The sequence below is a fragment of the Nicotiana tabacum genome, chromosome 7 (assembly GCF_000715075.1).
Source record: "Nicotiana tabacum cultivar K326 chromosome 7, ASM71507v2, whole genome shotgun sequence".
Classification (NCBI taxonomy): Eukaryota; Viridiplantae; Streptophyta; class Magnoliopsida; order Solanales; family Solanaceae; genus Nicotiana; species Nicotiana tabacum.
This window is the reverse complement of record NC_134086.1, coordinates 2669638-2686335: the sequence shown is the minus strand read 5'-3', so window position 1 is coordinate 2686335 and position 16698 is coordinate 2669638. Positions and strand designations below refer to the sequence as shown.

General features: G+C 36.0%; 1 protein-coding gene across 1 annotated transcript; it reads left to right on the top strand.

Moving 5' to 3' along the window:
* The first annotated feature begins 284 nt into the window (after positions 1-284).
* On the top strand, positions 285-8357 carry LOC107804069 (mitochondrial import inner membrane translocase subunit TIM44-2-like). Its single transcript, XM_016627889.2, has 13 exons — positions 285-456; positions 539-633; positions 1830-1913; positions 2051-2126; positions 3043-3471; positions 3563-3607; positions 3753-3817; positions 3906-3974; positions 4060-4132; positions 5318-5422; positions 7278-7349; positions 7463-7525; positions 8093-8357. The coding sequence occupies exons 1-13, from the start codon at positions 376-378 to the stop codon at positions 8195-8197; spliced, it is 1362 nt and encodes a 453-aa protein (XP_016483375.1). The 5' UTR covers positions 285-375; the 3' UTR covers positions 8198-8357.
* Positions 8358-16698: the final 8341 nt, after the last annotated feature.

Below are 16698 nucleotides of genomic sequence, written 5' to 3'. Positions count from 1 at the left end.
TTTGGTCAAGTCTTTTTAAGTTCAAAAATATTTTTTTTTCAAAGTTAAGGTATTTGGTCAAATTTTAAAAATTAATATTTTTAAGTAGTTGTAATTTTTGAGAAGCACTCAAAACTACTTTTTTTTTGAGAAAAATATATTTAAAAATACTTTTTAAAAGCTTGATAATCAGCCGAAAAGTAATTTTTAAATTATTAATTAAAAAAAACGTAAACTCACTAAAAAGTGTATTTTTTTTTAAATATATACTACTCCGTAATTTAGAAGCTTGGCGACACACGATCAATAATAAAATACATTAACCCTAAAAGCAATCTTTGACATTCTTCCTCTGTCAGAATTATTATTATTATTAGGAAGAAACAAAAGGTTCCAATGGCTAGCAGAAAGCTCGTACGAGATTGGTTTGTCTATAAAAATCCTTCTTTCCGGCGAATATTAGTTCCACCACAACAGGTTCGTTCTTGTAGGGTTGTTGAATTTGTGCTTTAATGGCTTTTTGCTTATTCTTTTTATATTTTTGTGTTTGCATGCAAAGGTGGTGAGGTTGATTGGAGCAGAGAGGTATGTGGGTATTCGTCCTTATACTGTATTCAATGAGTTCTCCAAACAGGTTAGAGGCGAAGTCTACAGGTATTTTTGCTATTTAGTGGTTGCTTTTCTTGCAAATTGGTTCTGATAATTACTTCTTTTTGTCCCTTTTTGGATTATCAATGTCGGGTTTGCTGTGTTTAGCTCAAAGCAGTGTTGTCAAAGGCGCGCTTAAGCCCTGAAGCGAGGCTCAAAACACGTTGAGCGCTTGCTTTAGTGTCGCATCAAAGCTCTAACACATACTTTCTTTGCCAACGGGTGTAATCCTTTACACCCTGAAAAGGCGACCTTAAACAATTGATATTTCACTTTATCAAGAACTTTTTTTCAATTTCTTTATTCATATATTTGTTATTCATGCTTATAATGATTAGTCTTGGACTACTATGCATATTTTTACTTTTTCACCGGTTGAGCCTTTTTTTTTTTTTATCAAAACCCATACTTTATTTACGCTTTGCGCTTAAAGCTCCAACGGACCTTAGAGCTTTTTTGCGCTTTTCGCCTTTCGCCTTTGATAACACTGGCTCACAGTCCGTAAATTGAGGAGTTGCTATTTTTTTATTTTGTTGCATAAATCAGGTACTATCACTTTATTAATTAACCTGTTTGGCCAAGTCCCCAAAATTTGCTTATCATGAAAAGTGTTCTGGTGAAAGTATGTTGGAGCTGTTGTTTGAGAAGTGCTTTTGTTAGTATTAATAAAAACAGTTGGCCAGAAAAAGTGCTTTTAAGCGTCAAATTACAAGAAAAAGGACATGTGCATGTCACTTTGGAATAAGTAATAGTGTTTAGAACGAACCTGTATTAGTTAGTCTTTTAATTAAAAATCCTCATAATAATGAATCATTAACATGTTATCGGTTATCCACATAGAAAATCGATTTACAAAACTTTCAGAATAGTAGCAGTAAGCGAAGAAATGGGATCGATTACTAGTTCCCACTCTAGAATGCCTTCAGAGATGAGAATTACCTTGAAAGGATTAAAGAGATAGAGTAATAAGATCTTTGGCAATGCAGTATCAGCATACTTGATTCGGAGCATTTCATTTTTTTCTTCTGTGGTGGGTGGTATGGGGACATGTTGGTATTTTTTGAAGTGTGACAAGGGAGAGAATTCAACTGCTTCTTAATCTTACTAGTAATTATTAAGCTGTTTGTGTCTCCCTCCCTATCTATACGCTCTGGGGCTTTGTTAGTGCGATTGGGTTTATTCATCAATGCTTATGGCTACAGAAATCAAGAATTCCAACGGTCTGTCAAGCAACTGAAGGAGAAAGCTGAGGAGTTGAAAGGGGTGAAAGAAGATTTTAAAACAAGGTGCCTTATAGATATCCTGTTAATATAATTTTAAGGTGGTTCTAACCTTTTCCTTAAGGGGCCGAGACATACTGTTGTATGTCAAGGCTGGTAGAACTTCCAATGGGGACCCTGAAATGGTGAACCGCCTAATGCAGAATGAAGCAGACAACGGGGACGCTTTACAAACATGTGGATGGTGTTTGGATGGAGGCTGAAGCTACGACAAAAAAGGTATTAGTGCAACCTCCGTCAGTTGATCTGGTGCTTGTCTAATATTTGTTTGCTGAATGAGATTATCATGCTGTGCAATGTTTCTTCTAGGTATTAAGATGGTATGCCTTGCTAACTTTTGTCAATTGTTTTTCTAGTCTTTGCCCTTTTTTTTGTTGATTAAATAAAAAAAAGAGTAAGGGGGGATCCAGAGGATGCAATTAGTGCAAAATGAAGGGAGCTAAGGAAGTCCAGGCATGACATATTTACAAACTTTAAATTGCAGCAACAAGTCAGATTAAGTAGACATTCAGCTTTATGGAGTGTAAACAATTTCAGCACCTTTTCCTGAGCCGAGGGTCTATTGGAAACAGTCTTTCTACTTGTTAGGTAAGGGTAAGGTCTGCGAGCAGACTACCCTCCCCAGACCCCACTTGGTGGGAACACATTAGGTTTGTTGTTGTTGTAAACACTTTCAGCACCTCATATAACACTGCTTTGCTGTAGAGTTTTATCCTGTTAGTATTCCGTTTAATTGTATCTTCGTCTTGTGTGGTTTCTAAGTTCTTTTCATAGAATTAAAATAAAGATATTGATCTTTCAATCTTCAAATCCTAAAAGTTCCTTCAAACTTGTCAAGTTCAAGTCACTGCCTTTTGAGTATTGCAATTTGTCTTTTGAGCCGAGGGTTTCCCGGAAACAGCCTCTCTATCCCTCTGGGATAGGGGTAAGGTCTGCGTACACTCTACCCTCTCTACCACTTTGGGATAGGGGTAAGGTCTGCATACACTTTACCCTCCCCAGATCCCATTAGTGGGATTTTACTGGGTTGTTGTTGTTGTTGTTTATGCCAATGTGGAGGAAAAAATATCTGTTACGAAAGAGGAGGTTGGTGAACTCTTTAAGGAGGTGACAATTGACTCTGATTCCTATTTAGGTCAAAGATAGCTTTGGAGTGGGGAAGCAAGAAGCTCGGGGATCAAGCGGTCACTATGACACTTCTAGTCCAAATATCAAAGAGAGTAGTGAGTCTGCATCTGCAAAAAATCAACATGAGCAACAATCTGGTTCCAGTGATAGTGCGGAAACAGTTTTTAGCAAGGTTAAATCTGCTGCTTCATCGAAAGTCTCGCCGTTCTTTCAGAAAATAAAAGAAGCAAAACCTGTTGGATTTACAAAGAAGGGCTACGACATAATATTGGACGAGTTGAAAGGTACTCCTCGTGGTACGAGAAAGCACCTCGAGTATTCTGCGCCCATACAAGAAACTTCATCAAACTTTGAGAGGAGTACAAGAACTGATGTTGTTGTCTTACCATCAAAGCAATCAAAATGGAATAAGGAATGGGAAACCTTCAAGGAAAAAGTAATCTCTTGCTTATTATACCCTGCTGAGATGCGTGTGAAGTTGTGTTTTCTCATATTACCAATTTGCACTGAATTTTTATTATTCTCAGATGCAGGGTCACCCTCTTTCCAAGAGCTTCACTCTGATTCTCAACGTAATTTTATCTTTTGTGCTAGTAATAGATTTTCATTTTCAACTTTTTCCCTCTGTTATGTTTAATCCAATGAGAATATACATGGCTTGATCTGGAATGCGTTTAATGTGAAGTAATATTAAATACTTTATGTTCTGGATGACAGATTATAGAAGATATTCGTGAGAGAATTGAAACGAGTGATAATCCCGTTGTTCACAAACTCCAAGAGTATGGCTACACATTACCATTTTAAAAGCTGTGTTATGGATAGAGTTCAATTTAAGATCAACTTATAATTTCCATCTTAATGTTGCAGTATGTGTGCTAATATGGATGGAGAATCTTCAGCTGCAATGTCAATTAAAGAGATTTACAGCAGAGATCCGTATGATTTCTAGCTTCTTTTGCTTGACTTTTCATTTTCACCTTTGGCTTGTTTTTCTATATATTTGAAATATGTTTTTGTGAAGGTCATTCTCTTTGCCTGTATTTGTTGATGAGGTTCAAGAAATGATTCGACCAGTTCTTAACGCTTTCTTCAAAGTAAGTATGCACAAGTTCACTAAAGCTTATTGGCAGATTTTTTTTTTAGTATGGGGTGAAAATGGGAGAGGTAAAAGGAAGGTAGGGGCGGGGATACAAGCATGGGTTCGGGTTTGGACGAACAAAGTAGCTTTGACTTAAACACTGTGTTTGTCTTAGGAAATTTATCTGATATGCATAATTATTAATTTACAACCTACTGACTTGGAATAGTTAGACTTTCGAACACATAAACTTCAAATTCTGGCTCTGCTTTTGGCTAGGAAGGGTATGGTATAACATTTGTTTGGTTCAATATTAAAGGCGAATAGTGTGCAACCTTTCCGCATTTACTTTTCAATCACTTCAAAGTTGGACATAGAGGAGAAAGTCTTTCTTTACCATATAACATTTAAGTGGCGGATAAATCCTTTAAAATAAAGTTAGTGCTATTTAGCCGTTGTTTGAATTTGAATCACATTTAAACCATTAATATTTGTGTTAAGATATGAATACTAAATAGATAAGATCGTTTGTTTTCTCATCACATGAACATAGAAAAATGTGTTGTTTATTTAAAACTTAATAAATATGAGATTCAAATTAAAAACTTTTTACTCTAATACTATACCAAAAATATATTAGAAAGAATAAGTTTACATGGTGGTCGGTGGTGGTGATGGCTACCAACGGTGGTTACCGACTGGCAATGGTGGTGGGTGTGGATAGTAGCTAGTTGTGATGGCAACTTACAATAGTGGTTAATAGTCGTGGTGATGGCTAATTGATAGATGATAGTGATAATTAGCTAATAATGGCAGCAGGTGATAATGGTGGTGGTTGCCGATATATGGTTGTGGCTGATGGTGGTGACTGGTGGTGATGATTGTAAATGTGGCTAGTGGGGTGATGGTTGAATAGGGTGATTAGAGGTGGTGGTGGTTGTGACTGGGAATGGTGGTTATGCAATTATTATGGTCTGTGGCGGTGGTGGTGGCATTGTTTGCCGTGAAAGGGTAGCAGTGAAAATCTATCTTTCTGGAAATTATTGAATTGGTAGCATTTTAATGATATTAAATATTTGTTATAGGTTTTATTCATTCGGATCTATTCCGACCTATTAAGTGACGGTAAAAGAAAAACAAACGCACTTAATGCATGTTACTTTTTTATCCTTTGATGATATCTTGTTTCTTGGCTCATTAGGGAGATACAGAGGTGTTAAAGAAATATTGCAGCAAAGAGGAAATTGAGCGGTGTAAAGCAGAGCATCAAGCTTTTGATAGCCAGGGTATCATTTTCGACAACAAGGTAAGAATAAACACAAGTTATTATGTTAGCTTGTATTTTGGATATTGTATAAGTACAGTGAAGGGAAAGGGGATTACCAATAAGTGAAGTATACATAATTTTTGTGTTATAAATCTATTCCCAGTGTCAAAAATAAATGAAGTGTACAAACTTTTTGTGATACAAATCTATTTTCAGTGATTTCTATTAGCATGCTAGACAAGGACAAAAGCTTGTAAAAGTTGAATAGAACTAAAGTTGATTTGGGGTTTAGTAACAGTTGAGCCGTTTTTTCTTTCCGAGGGTCTATTGGAACAACTTCTGCATCCTCACAAGGAAGGGGTAAGGTCTGCGTACACATTACCCTCCCCAGACCCCATGGTGTGGGATAAGACTGGGTATGTTGTTAACTTGTTATTGTTGTTCCGGCCGTGGATGTTTGAAATTGTCTGACTTATGTCATGTAGCCTGGTCTAAAACCATGTAGGGGGGCATTTTTTCTTTTGCTTTTAAATACACTAGTAAATTCAGTCAAAGCAAATATGTAAAAACTGGCACATTAATTCACCAAAAAAACAAAGGAAAAGGAGGAAAACTAAAGGCCTTGAATTAGAGAGGAGCTAAGAAGTGTTAATTTCCAAATGAAAATAAGTTTCTGGTGGTTTTAAAAACACTAAAATGTGAAAAATTCACCCAAAGCAAATGAAGGACTAGAAGCAGATAGAAAAAATTGTGAACAAGTAACAATGAGAAGTTCAATAGAATTCTTGTTTGTGACAACAATGAGACACAGAGAAAATGTGGTCAAGATTTGAGATAGTATCACTCACTTCCACGAATAAAAACATCTTCTTGTCATAGCCACTGCCCCTACCACAAAAATAAAAATTCACCAAAAATTATCTAAAAACATTCAACTAAGATCAACCAAAGTCACAGATAGAAAAGGTTGTGAAGCCCCGGAACAGTATCACTCACTCCCATAAGTAAAAACGTCTTCTTGTCGTAGCCACTGCCCCTACCACAAAGATCAATAACATAAAATTCGCTACAAAATTGTCTAAAAGGTTTTCCAACTAAGATCAATAAAGGTAAGTAAATTGAAAGCCAGAAGTGATTTAACCATAACGATAAGAAACACAAAATTCATCAAATCAAGAAAATAGTAAAGGATAAAAAGAAAAGTGATTATCAGTTGTGAAGTTCCTCGCCATTTGCTTTTGTTTTCTTGCAAATTTGGCATTTGAGACTGAATAAATTAATTAAAGAAATTTAGCAGCATTGAGCCGGGGGTCTATCGGAAACAACTTCTCTACCTTCTTAAGATAAGGGTAAGGTCTGCGTACACTTTACGTACACTCTACCCTCCCCAGACCCCAAATGGGAATGCTTGATTGTGAAAGTTGCCACATCAGATTTTAATTTTTTCAGCTTTATATGTGTATATGGATTTTTGGGGGTTGTAGGGTGTCATTATTGCAGCTTTAGTTCTCGCAACATAGTGCTTTTTACTGTTGCTGATTGGCCTTGATATGTTAAGCACCTATGTTGCACGGACTCTCCAAAATGTTGCGGCACATGTGTCGGATCCTCCAAAAATGCACTACTTTTGGAGAATCTCATACGTACCTGGAGACATTTTCGGAGAGTCCGAGCAACATAGTTAAGCACTGGACACTGCCTATTACAGTCGGTGGGCTTGATTTGAAGTCCTCCCTGATTTTCCACTTAGCTCAAACTAAAAATTCTGCATGAATTGTGACCACCTCTCATTTGGTATGCTACTTACATAAAGGGGTTGAATGGCTTCTCTCTAGCATCAAATTTCCCTGTTACGCTACTAGAAAATCTGATAACCCTACTGAAAATGAAACAGATTTTACATGTTTCGGATATTGAAGTGCGGGAGAAAAAAATGATGGGAGACAGTCCCTTAATAATTTTGGGGGTAAGAGTCTTTCTTCAATATTTTCTATATTGAAATCAATCCACCTCTTGAAAGAACAAAAGGCTCAAAAGATTTAGCCCCTGGTAGTAATCTTTCTTGGGTAATGTCCACAGTTCAAGACGCAGAAGGTTTACTGCATACGTGATAAACTTGGTTCAATTAAAGAAGGGGGAAAGGTATGTATTATATCCCTTTTATTGGTTGCTGTTATTCTCTTGGTCCTGCATTGACTAATTCAATTCATTGATCCTGCTGGGCAACGAAGGGGAGCCTTGGCATATCTGGTAAAGTTGTTGTCATGTGACCAGGTGGTCACGGGTTCAAGCCGTGGAAACAGCCTCTTGCAGAAATGCAGGGTAAGACTGTGTACAATAGACCCTTGGTGGTCCGGCCCTTTCCCGGACCCCGCACATAGCAGGAGCTTAGTGCACCGCACTGTCCTTTTGATCTTGCTCGACAATATGGTACTATGTATCATATACAAACGTCATGATATCAAATTGCTTTCTTGCATCCCTGTGGTCAAATCGTCATTTTTCTACGTGTGGTTTTCATACGCAAAAGTGGGTTACTAGACATAAACTAAAGATGTTAAGCGTTAACAAGTAGCAATTATTCTTAAGCATTTTTGCATTCCAATCTGCTGTAGAATGATCTCAACCTGCAGTAACATCATTGTAGCTAAGACTTCCGTCCAGATTTGAATGTTAACCCTGGTATGGCTAAATTTCTTGCTGTATTAGGATACAATACACACTGTACACTATGCTTGGGCTATGCAACTAGGGGAAGACCGTGTATGGAGGCTTAGAGAGATGCAGCAATTTGGTGTTGCAGCCCTTATCTGATCAAAACTTTTGTTTCATCAAAGGACCGGATAATGTTGCTCCCCACGCCAATGTTCATGTTCTGGCACTGATTTGTACAGAATTTCTTATTGCAATAAATATAGAAGCATATACATTACAATTATTATACCTTTTTGTAATTAAACATTTTTAAATTAAACTTGCAATATACTAGAATTATTTCATAAATATTTAATTGTTATAAATATATTATATTATGGATGTTCATTTAGTACTCCGTTGTAAATAAGCTTCCTGAAGAAGCTTATCCATATGGGACTCCACAGTAAATATGTTTATCTATTTAGTACTATATTGGAAATAAGCTTCCTGAAGAAGTTTATCACTTCGGTACCCGGTTATGGATAAACATTACCCCAGTAGAAGTTTATCCATACCGGATATAATAAGCTTATCTTTCAGTACTCAGTTATGGATAAACATTACTCCCGGTAGAAGATTATCCATACCGGGTATAATAAGCTTATCACTTCAGTACCCAGATATGGATAAACATTACCCCCGGTAGAAGAAGATTATCCATACCAGGTATAATAAGTTTATCTTTTCAGTACCCGGTTATGGATAAACATTACCCCCGGTAGAAGATTATCCATACCGGATATAATAAGCTTATCCATTCAGTAATCCGTTATGGATAAATATTGCTCTCAGTAGAAGATTATCTATATCTGGTACAGCAGCAGCTTACACAGCAGCTTGTAGTAGCAGCTTACACAGCAGCTTATAGTAGCTTACACTGCAGCTTGTAGTAGCAGCTTACACAGCAGCTTGTAGTAGCAGCTTACAGAGCAGCTTCCTTTCTTCTATAAATAGAAGAGATTTCAGTTCATTATGTACATCAGTTTGAATTCGAATAATATATCAGTTTCTCTCTATACTTGTCTTTACTTTATAGTCTTTATTTTATAACACGTTATCAGCACGAGACTCTGCAATCTCGAGCAAATATTTTGAAAGTATCTGAGGTAAGAACTTTCTTTTCCTAAATAATGACAAATCTTTCTAAACTTGAATTTATAGCCCTGGATATATCGGGCAAAAGCTACATGTCTTGGGTGCTTGATGCTGAAATTCATCTTCATACGATGGGTCTGGCAGACACCATCAAAGACAAAAATCAGGCATCGAACCAAGACCGTGCCAAAGCAATGATATTCATACGCCATCACCTTGATGAGGGCATGAAAATGGAATATCTTACTATTAAAGATCCAGTCATACCGTGGAATAATTTGAAAGATAGATATGACCACCTGAAGATGGCCGTTCTTCCACATGCACGATATGATTGGACTTATCTAAGGCTACAGGATTTTAAATCTATTAGTGAGTATAATTCTGCTATGTTCAGAATTATTTCCCAATTGAAGTTATGTGGTGATAATATTACTGATCATGATATGTTGGAGAAAACTTTCACCATTTTTCATGCCTCGAATATGCTCCTGCAGCAGCAATATCGAGAGATGAGATTCAATAAAGTATTCTGAACTTATCTTACATCTTCTTATAGCCGAGCAACATAATGGGCTATTAATGAAAAATCATGAAAGCCGACCTACTGGTTCTTGTCCATTCCCTGAAGTGAATGACACGAACTTTCACTAGGCTAAACGTGGAAAAGGTCGTGGCCCCAGTCGTGGTCATGGTCGTGGTCGGGAAAGAAACTCTAATCATGGTAATAATAATGCACCAAAGAACACTCCTCACCACCAGCAGTGAAAAAGGAGGGAACAAAAGCATGAAGCGGTGCAAGCACCAAATGCAGAAAATGCATGCTATAGATGTGGAGAAAAAGGGCACTGGTCACGTACCTGTCGTACGCCAAAGCACCTGGTTGAGGTTGATCAAGCCTCCCTAAAGAAGACAAAGAAAAATGTTGAAGCAAATTTTATTTCTGAAGATAATTTAGACTTCATGCATTTGGATGTAACTGATTACCTTGCACTCCTAGAAGGAGAAACAAGTCATGTAATCAGTGGTGAATCTGTAGAAAAGTAAATATTTTAATTTTTGTTATTTGTAATAGATAGTATGGTTATGTAATTGTTATACATAAAGAAAAATTATGATTTGATAATGATGTTTACTATAATATATCTTGTTTATGTCATTTTGAAGAATATGGATAACATTATTAGATCAACTTAAACTCTAGCAGAGTTTGCAAGAAATATACAACCACAAGAAGTGGTTATATTTCGTATATCTCATTGTAATTATATTTTGTTAACTACCAGAAGTGGTATATGCCTATGATCACCAGAAGTGATAATTTAGGCTTTCTATGGTTACAATTGAAGATAAGCTACATAAATATTCTCTATATTAAATGCACGCCTCGATTTGCTCCTGAAGTAGTAAATATTTTAAAAGAGGTTGATGCATCACAATTTGATGTGATTAATGCGCATTCAGATAATTATGTTCGATTTACTGAAGGATGAGAACTTTTGATAATATTAATCCATTCCCTGAAGTGAATGTGACAATACTAATAAGTCGGGTAAATATGAACGCGCTCTTGATGTGAATACATTACAATTCACCTCCAGAAGAGTTAATATAATTGAGAGAATATATACTCAATATTTCGTATTTTAAATTTGCTCCTGAAGAAGTAACACAATTGAAATTGCCTACTGAAGTGGAAAAATTTTATGAAGAGGAGTTTTCGTGTGCTTAAACAATTGTTTTAAATTGTTTATTTGATTGTGATTTTCTCTCATGACACCAGCAGTGTCTGAGCAATATTTGATAGTACAAAATGTATCAACAACTCCTGAAGAGCTAAATGTTTGCCTAAAGAATACATGACTCCAGTAGTGCCATATAAATATTAGATTGTGGATAATAAATGAAGGCTCTCGAAGAGCTTATATACAAATATGTCATTCATATTATATGATTATGGTCAAAACATATGTTGTAGTAAACCTGAAGTTTACTAATACTAATGGCTATCATATAGAGACTACAAATGATTGGAAGATTGATAATCTTCATGTTTCCACAATCATAGGGGGTAAAATAATATGTATGTGAGAAGTTACCCGCCTTATTCTTTAATTTGTACTATATCATGTATCACAGTAAACCAGAAGTTTACTAAAGCAAAAGTTTATGCCATAGTAAACTAGAAGTTTACTAAGAGATAGCACATGACATGATAAACTTGAAGTTTTCATTTGCCATTTTTAAATGAGCTATTTGAGAATTCAGATAAGCATATACTAAAGAACTAGAAGATTCTTCAGGAATTCTCATGTGTTGCTTGTTCTCATAATGGATTGATTATACCAGCTAAAGTTGGGACTAAGACCCCTGATTCTGAAATATATAAAAGGTGAATATGAGCTCGTTCACCTATAATGTGAACCACTTATAGGTGCATATATGAGATGGTTACATGTGTAATTATTGTCAACCTGCAGTTTGACATTTGGAATTGCTTTTCTCGATTAAGAGCATAATTTTCAGATTATGAAATCAAGACAGTTCATCTTGATAATGCTGGTTTATATCCAAGTTGGTTTAGCATTGAATACCTCCTATTAATGGCTAAACCATTGCTTTATGAGAACAAAGCTTCATGTGTTGGTCTAAGATTTTCTAAATTGCATATAGCAGCACTTGTATGCATCAGATCAACAATATATGATAAGTCCTCCCTTCACAATTGGTTTAGGATCAGAAACCAAATATTTTTACTATCTTTTGTTTCGTGGTATATGATTAATTTCTCTACCATAATACACAAAGATATGTTTCCCAAAGAAGATTGGGGATATATGTTAGTTTTTCTAACATTTGGGGGATGGAATAAACAATTGGAAAATATGCTATATGAAACGAATTATCATGATCCTCACTTAGAAGATAATTCAAGTCGAATGCCAGAAGCATTTGCTGATCCAAAATTAAATATCATATTTCAGCTGCAAATGCTCCTATTAAAATTAAAGTCCCTGAAGGATAGAGTTTACTGTACGCATGAAGCGTGGTAGACCAATCGGTTCCAAAGGTAACAATCCTTGAAAAATAGTAGGAGCTAATGATCATAATGAGGAGGAAATAAGCTCTAGAAGAGCCCACGACATAACATTTCATGAAACTCCCGAAAAAGTTCAGGTACCTGAAAATAAAGAAAGTGATGAGATCTCCACAAGTTATGTCGCTTCGGAACTGACACAAAATGATCGTCGACGATATATTTAATACAATATAGTGCACAATATTGTAAAAGATTGTGAGGATCAGACTAGCAGTCCAACCACTTGAAGATGTTATACCATTTAGATACAAGTCTTAACCTATATGACTTATTTGGCTAAATCTACATGAAGATCCTTGAAGGATTGAAAATGCCCGAAGCATATAATTCAAAGTCTTGAGAAATGTACTCGATCAAATTATAAAGATCTTTGTACGGTTTAAAGCAATCTGTGCGCGTGTGGTATAATCCTCTCAGTAAATATTTGCTGAAAGAAAGTTACATAAATTATGTTATTTGTCCATATATTTTTATAAAGAAAATATCATCAAAATTTGTTACACTTGCTGTTTATGTTGGTGACATAAATCTTATTGGAACCCCGGAAGAGCTCCAAGAGGGTCTTAAAATTACTTTTACATGGACAAAGTGTACTCATTAAGTACACCAATGAATATTCAATCACTTGAAGTGAATAAGGATCTGTTCCAACCTCTAGAAGAGGATGAGGAGCTCATTGGTCCTGAAATACTCTATCTTAGTGTAGATGGTGCACTTATTTATCTTGTTAATTCTAACAAAAGTGGTGCAGATCGTATTGATAATGCAGATGAAGGTTATTTATTCGATACCCGTAAAGCTCAATTTCAAACCGGCAAGCAGGGAATGCATATGATTGAGATCAGTGATTCATTCGAGAAACATGTGGGTTGGAATGTGATAAAAGACCCACAATATTATACGGAGACAATGTTGCATGCATAGCACTATTAAAGGGAGGATTTATAAAAGGAGATAGAAGGAAGAACATTTCACCAGAATTATTCTACATACATGATCTTCAGGAAAATTGTGACAATGATGTGCATCAAATTAGTTCAAGTGACAATCCAGCAGATTGTCTTTACCAACATCAATTTTTGAGAATATGGTGTACAAGATTGGAATGCGGAGATTCAAATATTTGAAATAAGGTTTTCTTCAGGGGGAGTAAAATGCGCGTTGTACTCTTTTTCCCTTACTAAGGTTTTTCCCACAGTGTTTTCCTTATAAGGTTTTTAATGAGGCAACCGGCAATGCGTATTACTAAATATGTGTACTCTTTTTCCTTCACTAGGATTTTTTCCCACGTGGTTTTTCCTAGTAAGGTTTTGATGAGGCACATTATCTTTTAATGAACATCCAAGGGGGAGTGTTATAAATATATTATATTATGGATGTTCATTTAGTACTCCGTTGTAAATAAGCTTCCTGAAGAAGCTTATCCATATGGGACTCCACAGTAAATATGTTTATTATTTAGTACTATATTGGAAATAAGCTTCCTGAAGAAGCTTATCACTTCGGTACCCGGTTATGGATAAACATTACCCCCAGTAGAAGTTTATCCATACCGGGTATAATAAGCTTATCTTTTCAGTACCCAGTTATGGATAAACATTATCCCCGGTAGAAGATTATCCATACCGGGTATAATAAGCTTATCTTTTCAGTATCCGGTTATGGATAAACATTACCCCCGGTAGAAGATTATCCATAACGGATATAATAAGCTTATTCATTCAGTACTCCGTTATGGATAAATATTGCTCTCAGTAGAAGATTATCCATATATGGTACAGCAGCAGCTTACACAGCAGCTTGTAGTAGCAGCTTACACAGCAGCTTATAGTAGCTTACACTGCAGCTTGTAGTAGCAGCTTACACAACAACTTGTAGTAGCAGCTTACAGAGCAGCTTCCTTTCTTTTATAAATTGAAGAGATTTCAGTTCATTATGTACATCAGTTTGAATTCGAATAATATATCAGTTTCTCTCTATACTTGTCTTTACTTTACAGTCTTTATTTTATAACATTAATGTATATTGACATATATCTTAGGTATTTTTTTTTACCTATTTTGTACCAGGAATATTTTCTAAATAAAATGTACATAAATAATTACATACAACATATACATTATAGTGTCATTATATTTGTATAAATAAATATTTTTAATTAAAGTTTACAAAATACTAGAATTCCTTGTGAGACGATTGGTGGAGCAGTATATGGAGAGGAAAAAAGACTTCAACATGATGTTCACTGGCCTTGAGAAGGCTTATGACAAAGTCCCGAGGGAGGTGCTATAGAGATGATGGGAGGTTAGCAGTGTCCCGATAGCGTATATTAGGGAGATTAAGGACATGTACGAGGGAGTTAAGACTTGGACGAGGACTGCATGTGGAGACTCATGTGCAAGGGAGTTAAGACTTGGGTGAAGACTGCATGTGGAGACTCGGAACATTTTCCAGTGGAGATGGGGTTGCAACAGGGATCGGTCCTTAGCCCGTTTTTGTTTGCCCTAGCATTGGATATGCTGACCTGACACATACAAGAGGGGTGCCATTGTTTATGCTATTTGCTGATGACATAGTACTGATTGACGAGACGCGAGGTGGTGTTAACGCTAGGTTGGATGTTTGGAGACAGACGCTGGAGTCTAAAGGTTTCAAGTTGAGTAGGTCGAAACCGAATACTTGGAGTGCAAGTTCAGTAATGGGAAGCATGAAGCAGAAGTGGAAGTGAAGATTGATACCCAAGTCATTCCTAAAGAGATAGTTTCAACTATCTTGGATCTCTAATTCAAGGCAATAGGGAGATTGATGAGGATGTTTCTCATCGCATTGAAGCGGGGTGAATGAGATGGAGGCTAGCTTCTGGGGATTCTGTGCGATAAGAATGTGCCTCCTAGACTTAAGGGCAAGTTCTATAGGGTGGTGGTTATACCGACTATATTACATGGAGCTCAGTGTTGGCCCGTTAAGAAGTATCATGTCCAAAAAATGAAAGTAGTTGAAATGAGGATGTTAAGATGGTTGTGCGGGCATACCAGGAAAGATAAGATCATGAATGAAGTTATTAGGGACAAGGTGGGAGTGACCTCTATGGAGGACAAGTTGCGGGAATCGAGGATGCGATGGTTCGGGCATGCGAAGAGGAGAGACATAGATGCCCCGGTCAGGAGGTGTGAGAGGTTGACCATGGCGGGCTTGCGGAAGGGCATGGCTAGGCCAAAGAACTACATTATTGCTGCTATTGCTAGGTGCTTTATTTTTACTGTTCCTTAAGTCGAGGTTTATCAACAACCTCTATGCCTTTCACAAGGTAGGGTAAGGTTGCGTACACACTATCCTCCTCAGACTCCATATATTGGATTAAGCCAAGTTTTTTTGTTGTTGTAAAATACTAGAATTATTTCAGACAAAAAATAAATAACTAGAGAATGATATATTTAATAGTGTTTTAGGGTAATAGGAAATCTATGGATTGATATAATTAAGGGAATCTTAAGGAAATGTCCCAAATAAGCTCTAACTTACCAACCTCAAGCCATTAATCATAGACTTACCAAAACTAGCCAAGCATATACAAAAATTGAAAATCAAATAAATAAGGATTCTTTCTCCAAGAATCACACGCAAAGATCTCCTTTCGTATTTTTAAGCGTGATCGTCAATATTAGATTCAAGACGGGAAGGAAATTTCATGGATGAGGTAGCAAATAAGGTGATGAAATACAAAAAATGTATAAGATTCCAAAAATCCAAGCAAAATTGGACCCTTTTTCAAAGGGTATGGTTAAATTCATTTAAAACATATAGATTAGTTAATATACAAAATTTGAAGAAGATTGGAGGTGATTTGGACTGATTTGGTATCAAACTTTGTAGTTAAAATCAAGTTAAATTTTTTTTCCTGCGACACTTGTATCAAGCATGTTCTCACATGTATACATGGATATACATATGATACATATTTGATACAAATATGATACACAGTGTGATACATATGTCTTTTTTTTCATGTTCATCTTCTACTTCGAATTTTCAATTCAAACCATCCTCAAGCTCCATCAAATAATCCCAAAATTGAGATTCAAGCTCTTTAAGATGTACCCATTCTATTCTAATAATACCCGCTCAAAAGAAAGCAAAAATTTAACCTTTCTTGACTTCACATAGCTAATTGGCTAATATTAGTAATATTTTATGTATTGACCAATTTTTGTAATAAACTACTTATAGATTGACATAGTTGGTAGTTTCCCTATAATTAATAGCGTGTTGTATGGAAAGAGGGAATTTCGGGTGCAACGTGATTGGGTTAGTTGGAGTCCATTATGGAATGTAAAATTTTTGTTACCATGTTTTGTTAATTGATCATTGTTGCTAGGGTTATATAATTGTTCTTTAAATCTTGCACAATTATGTTTTTTCCCTC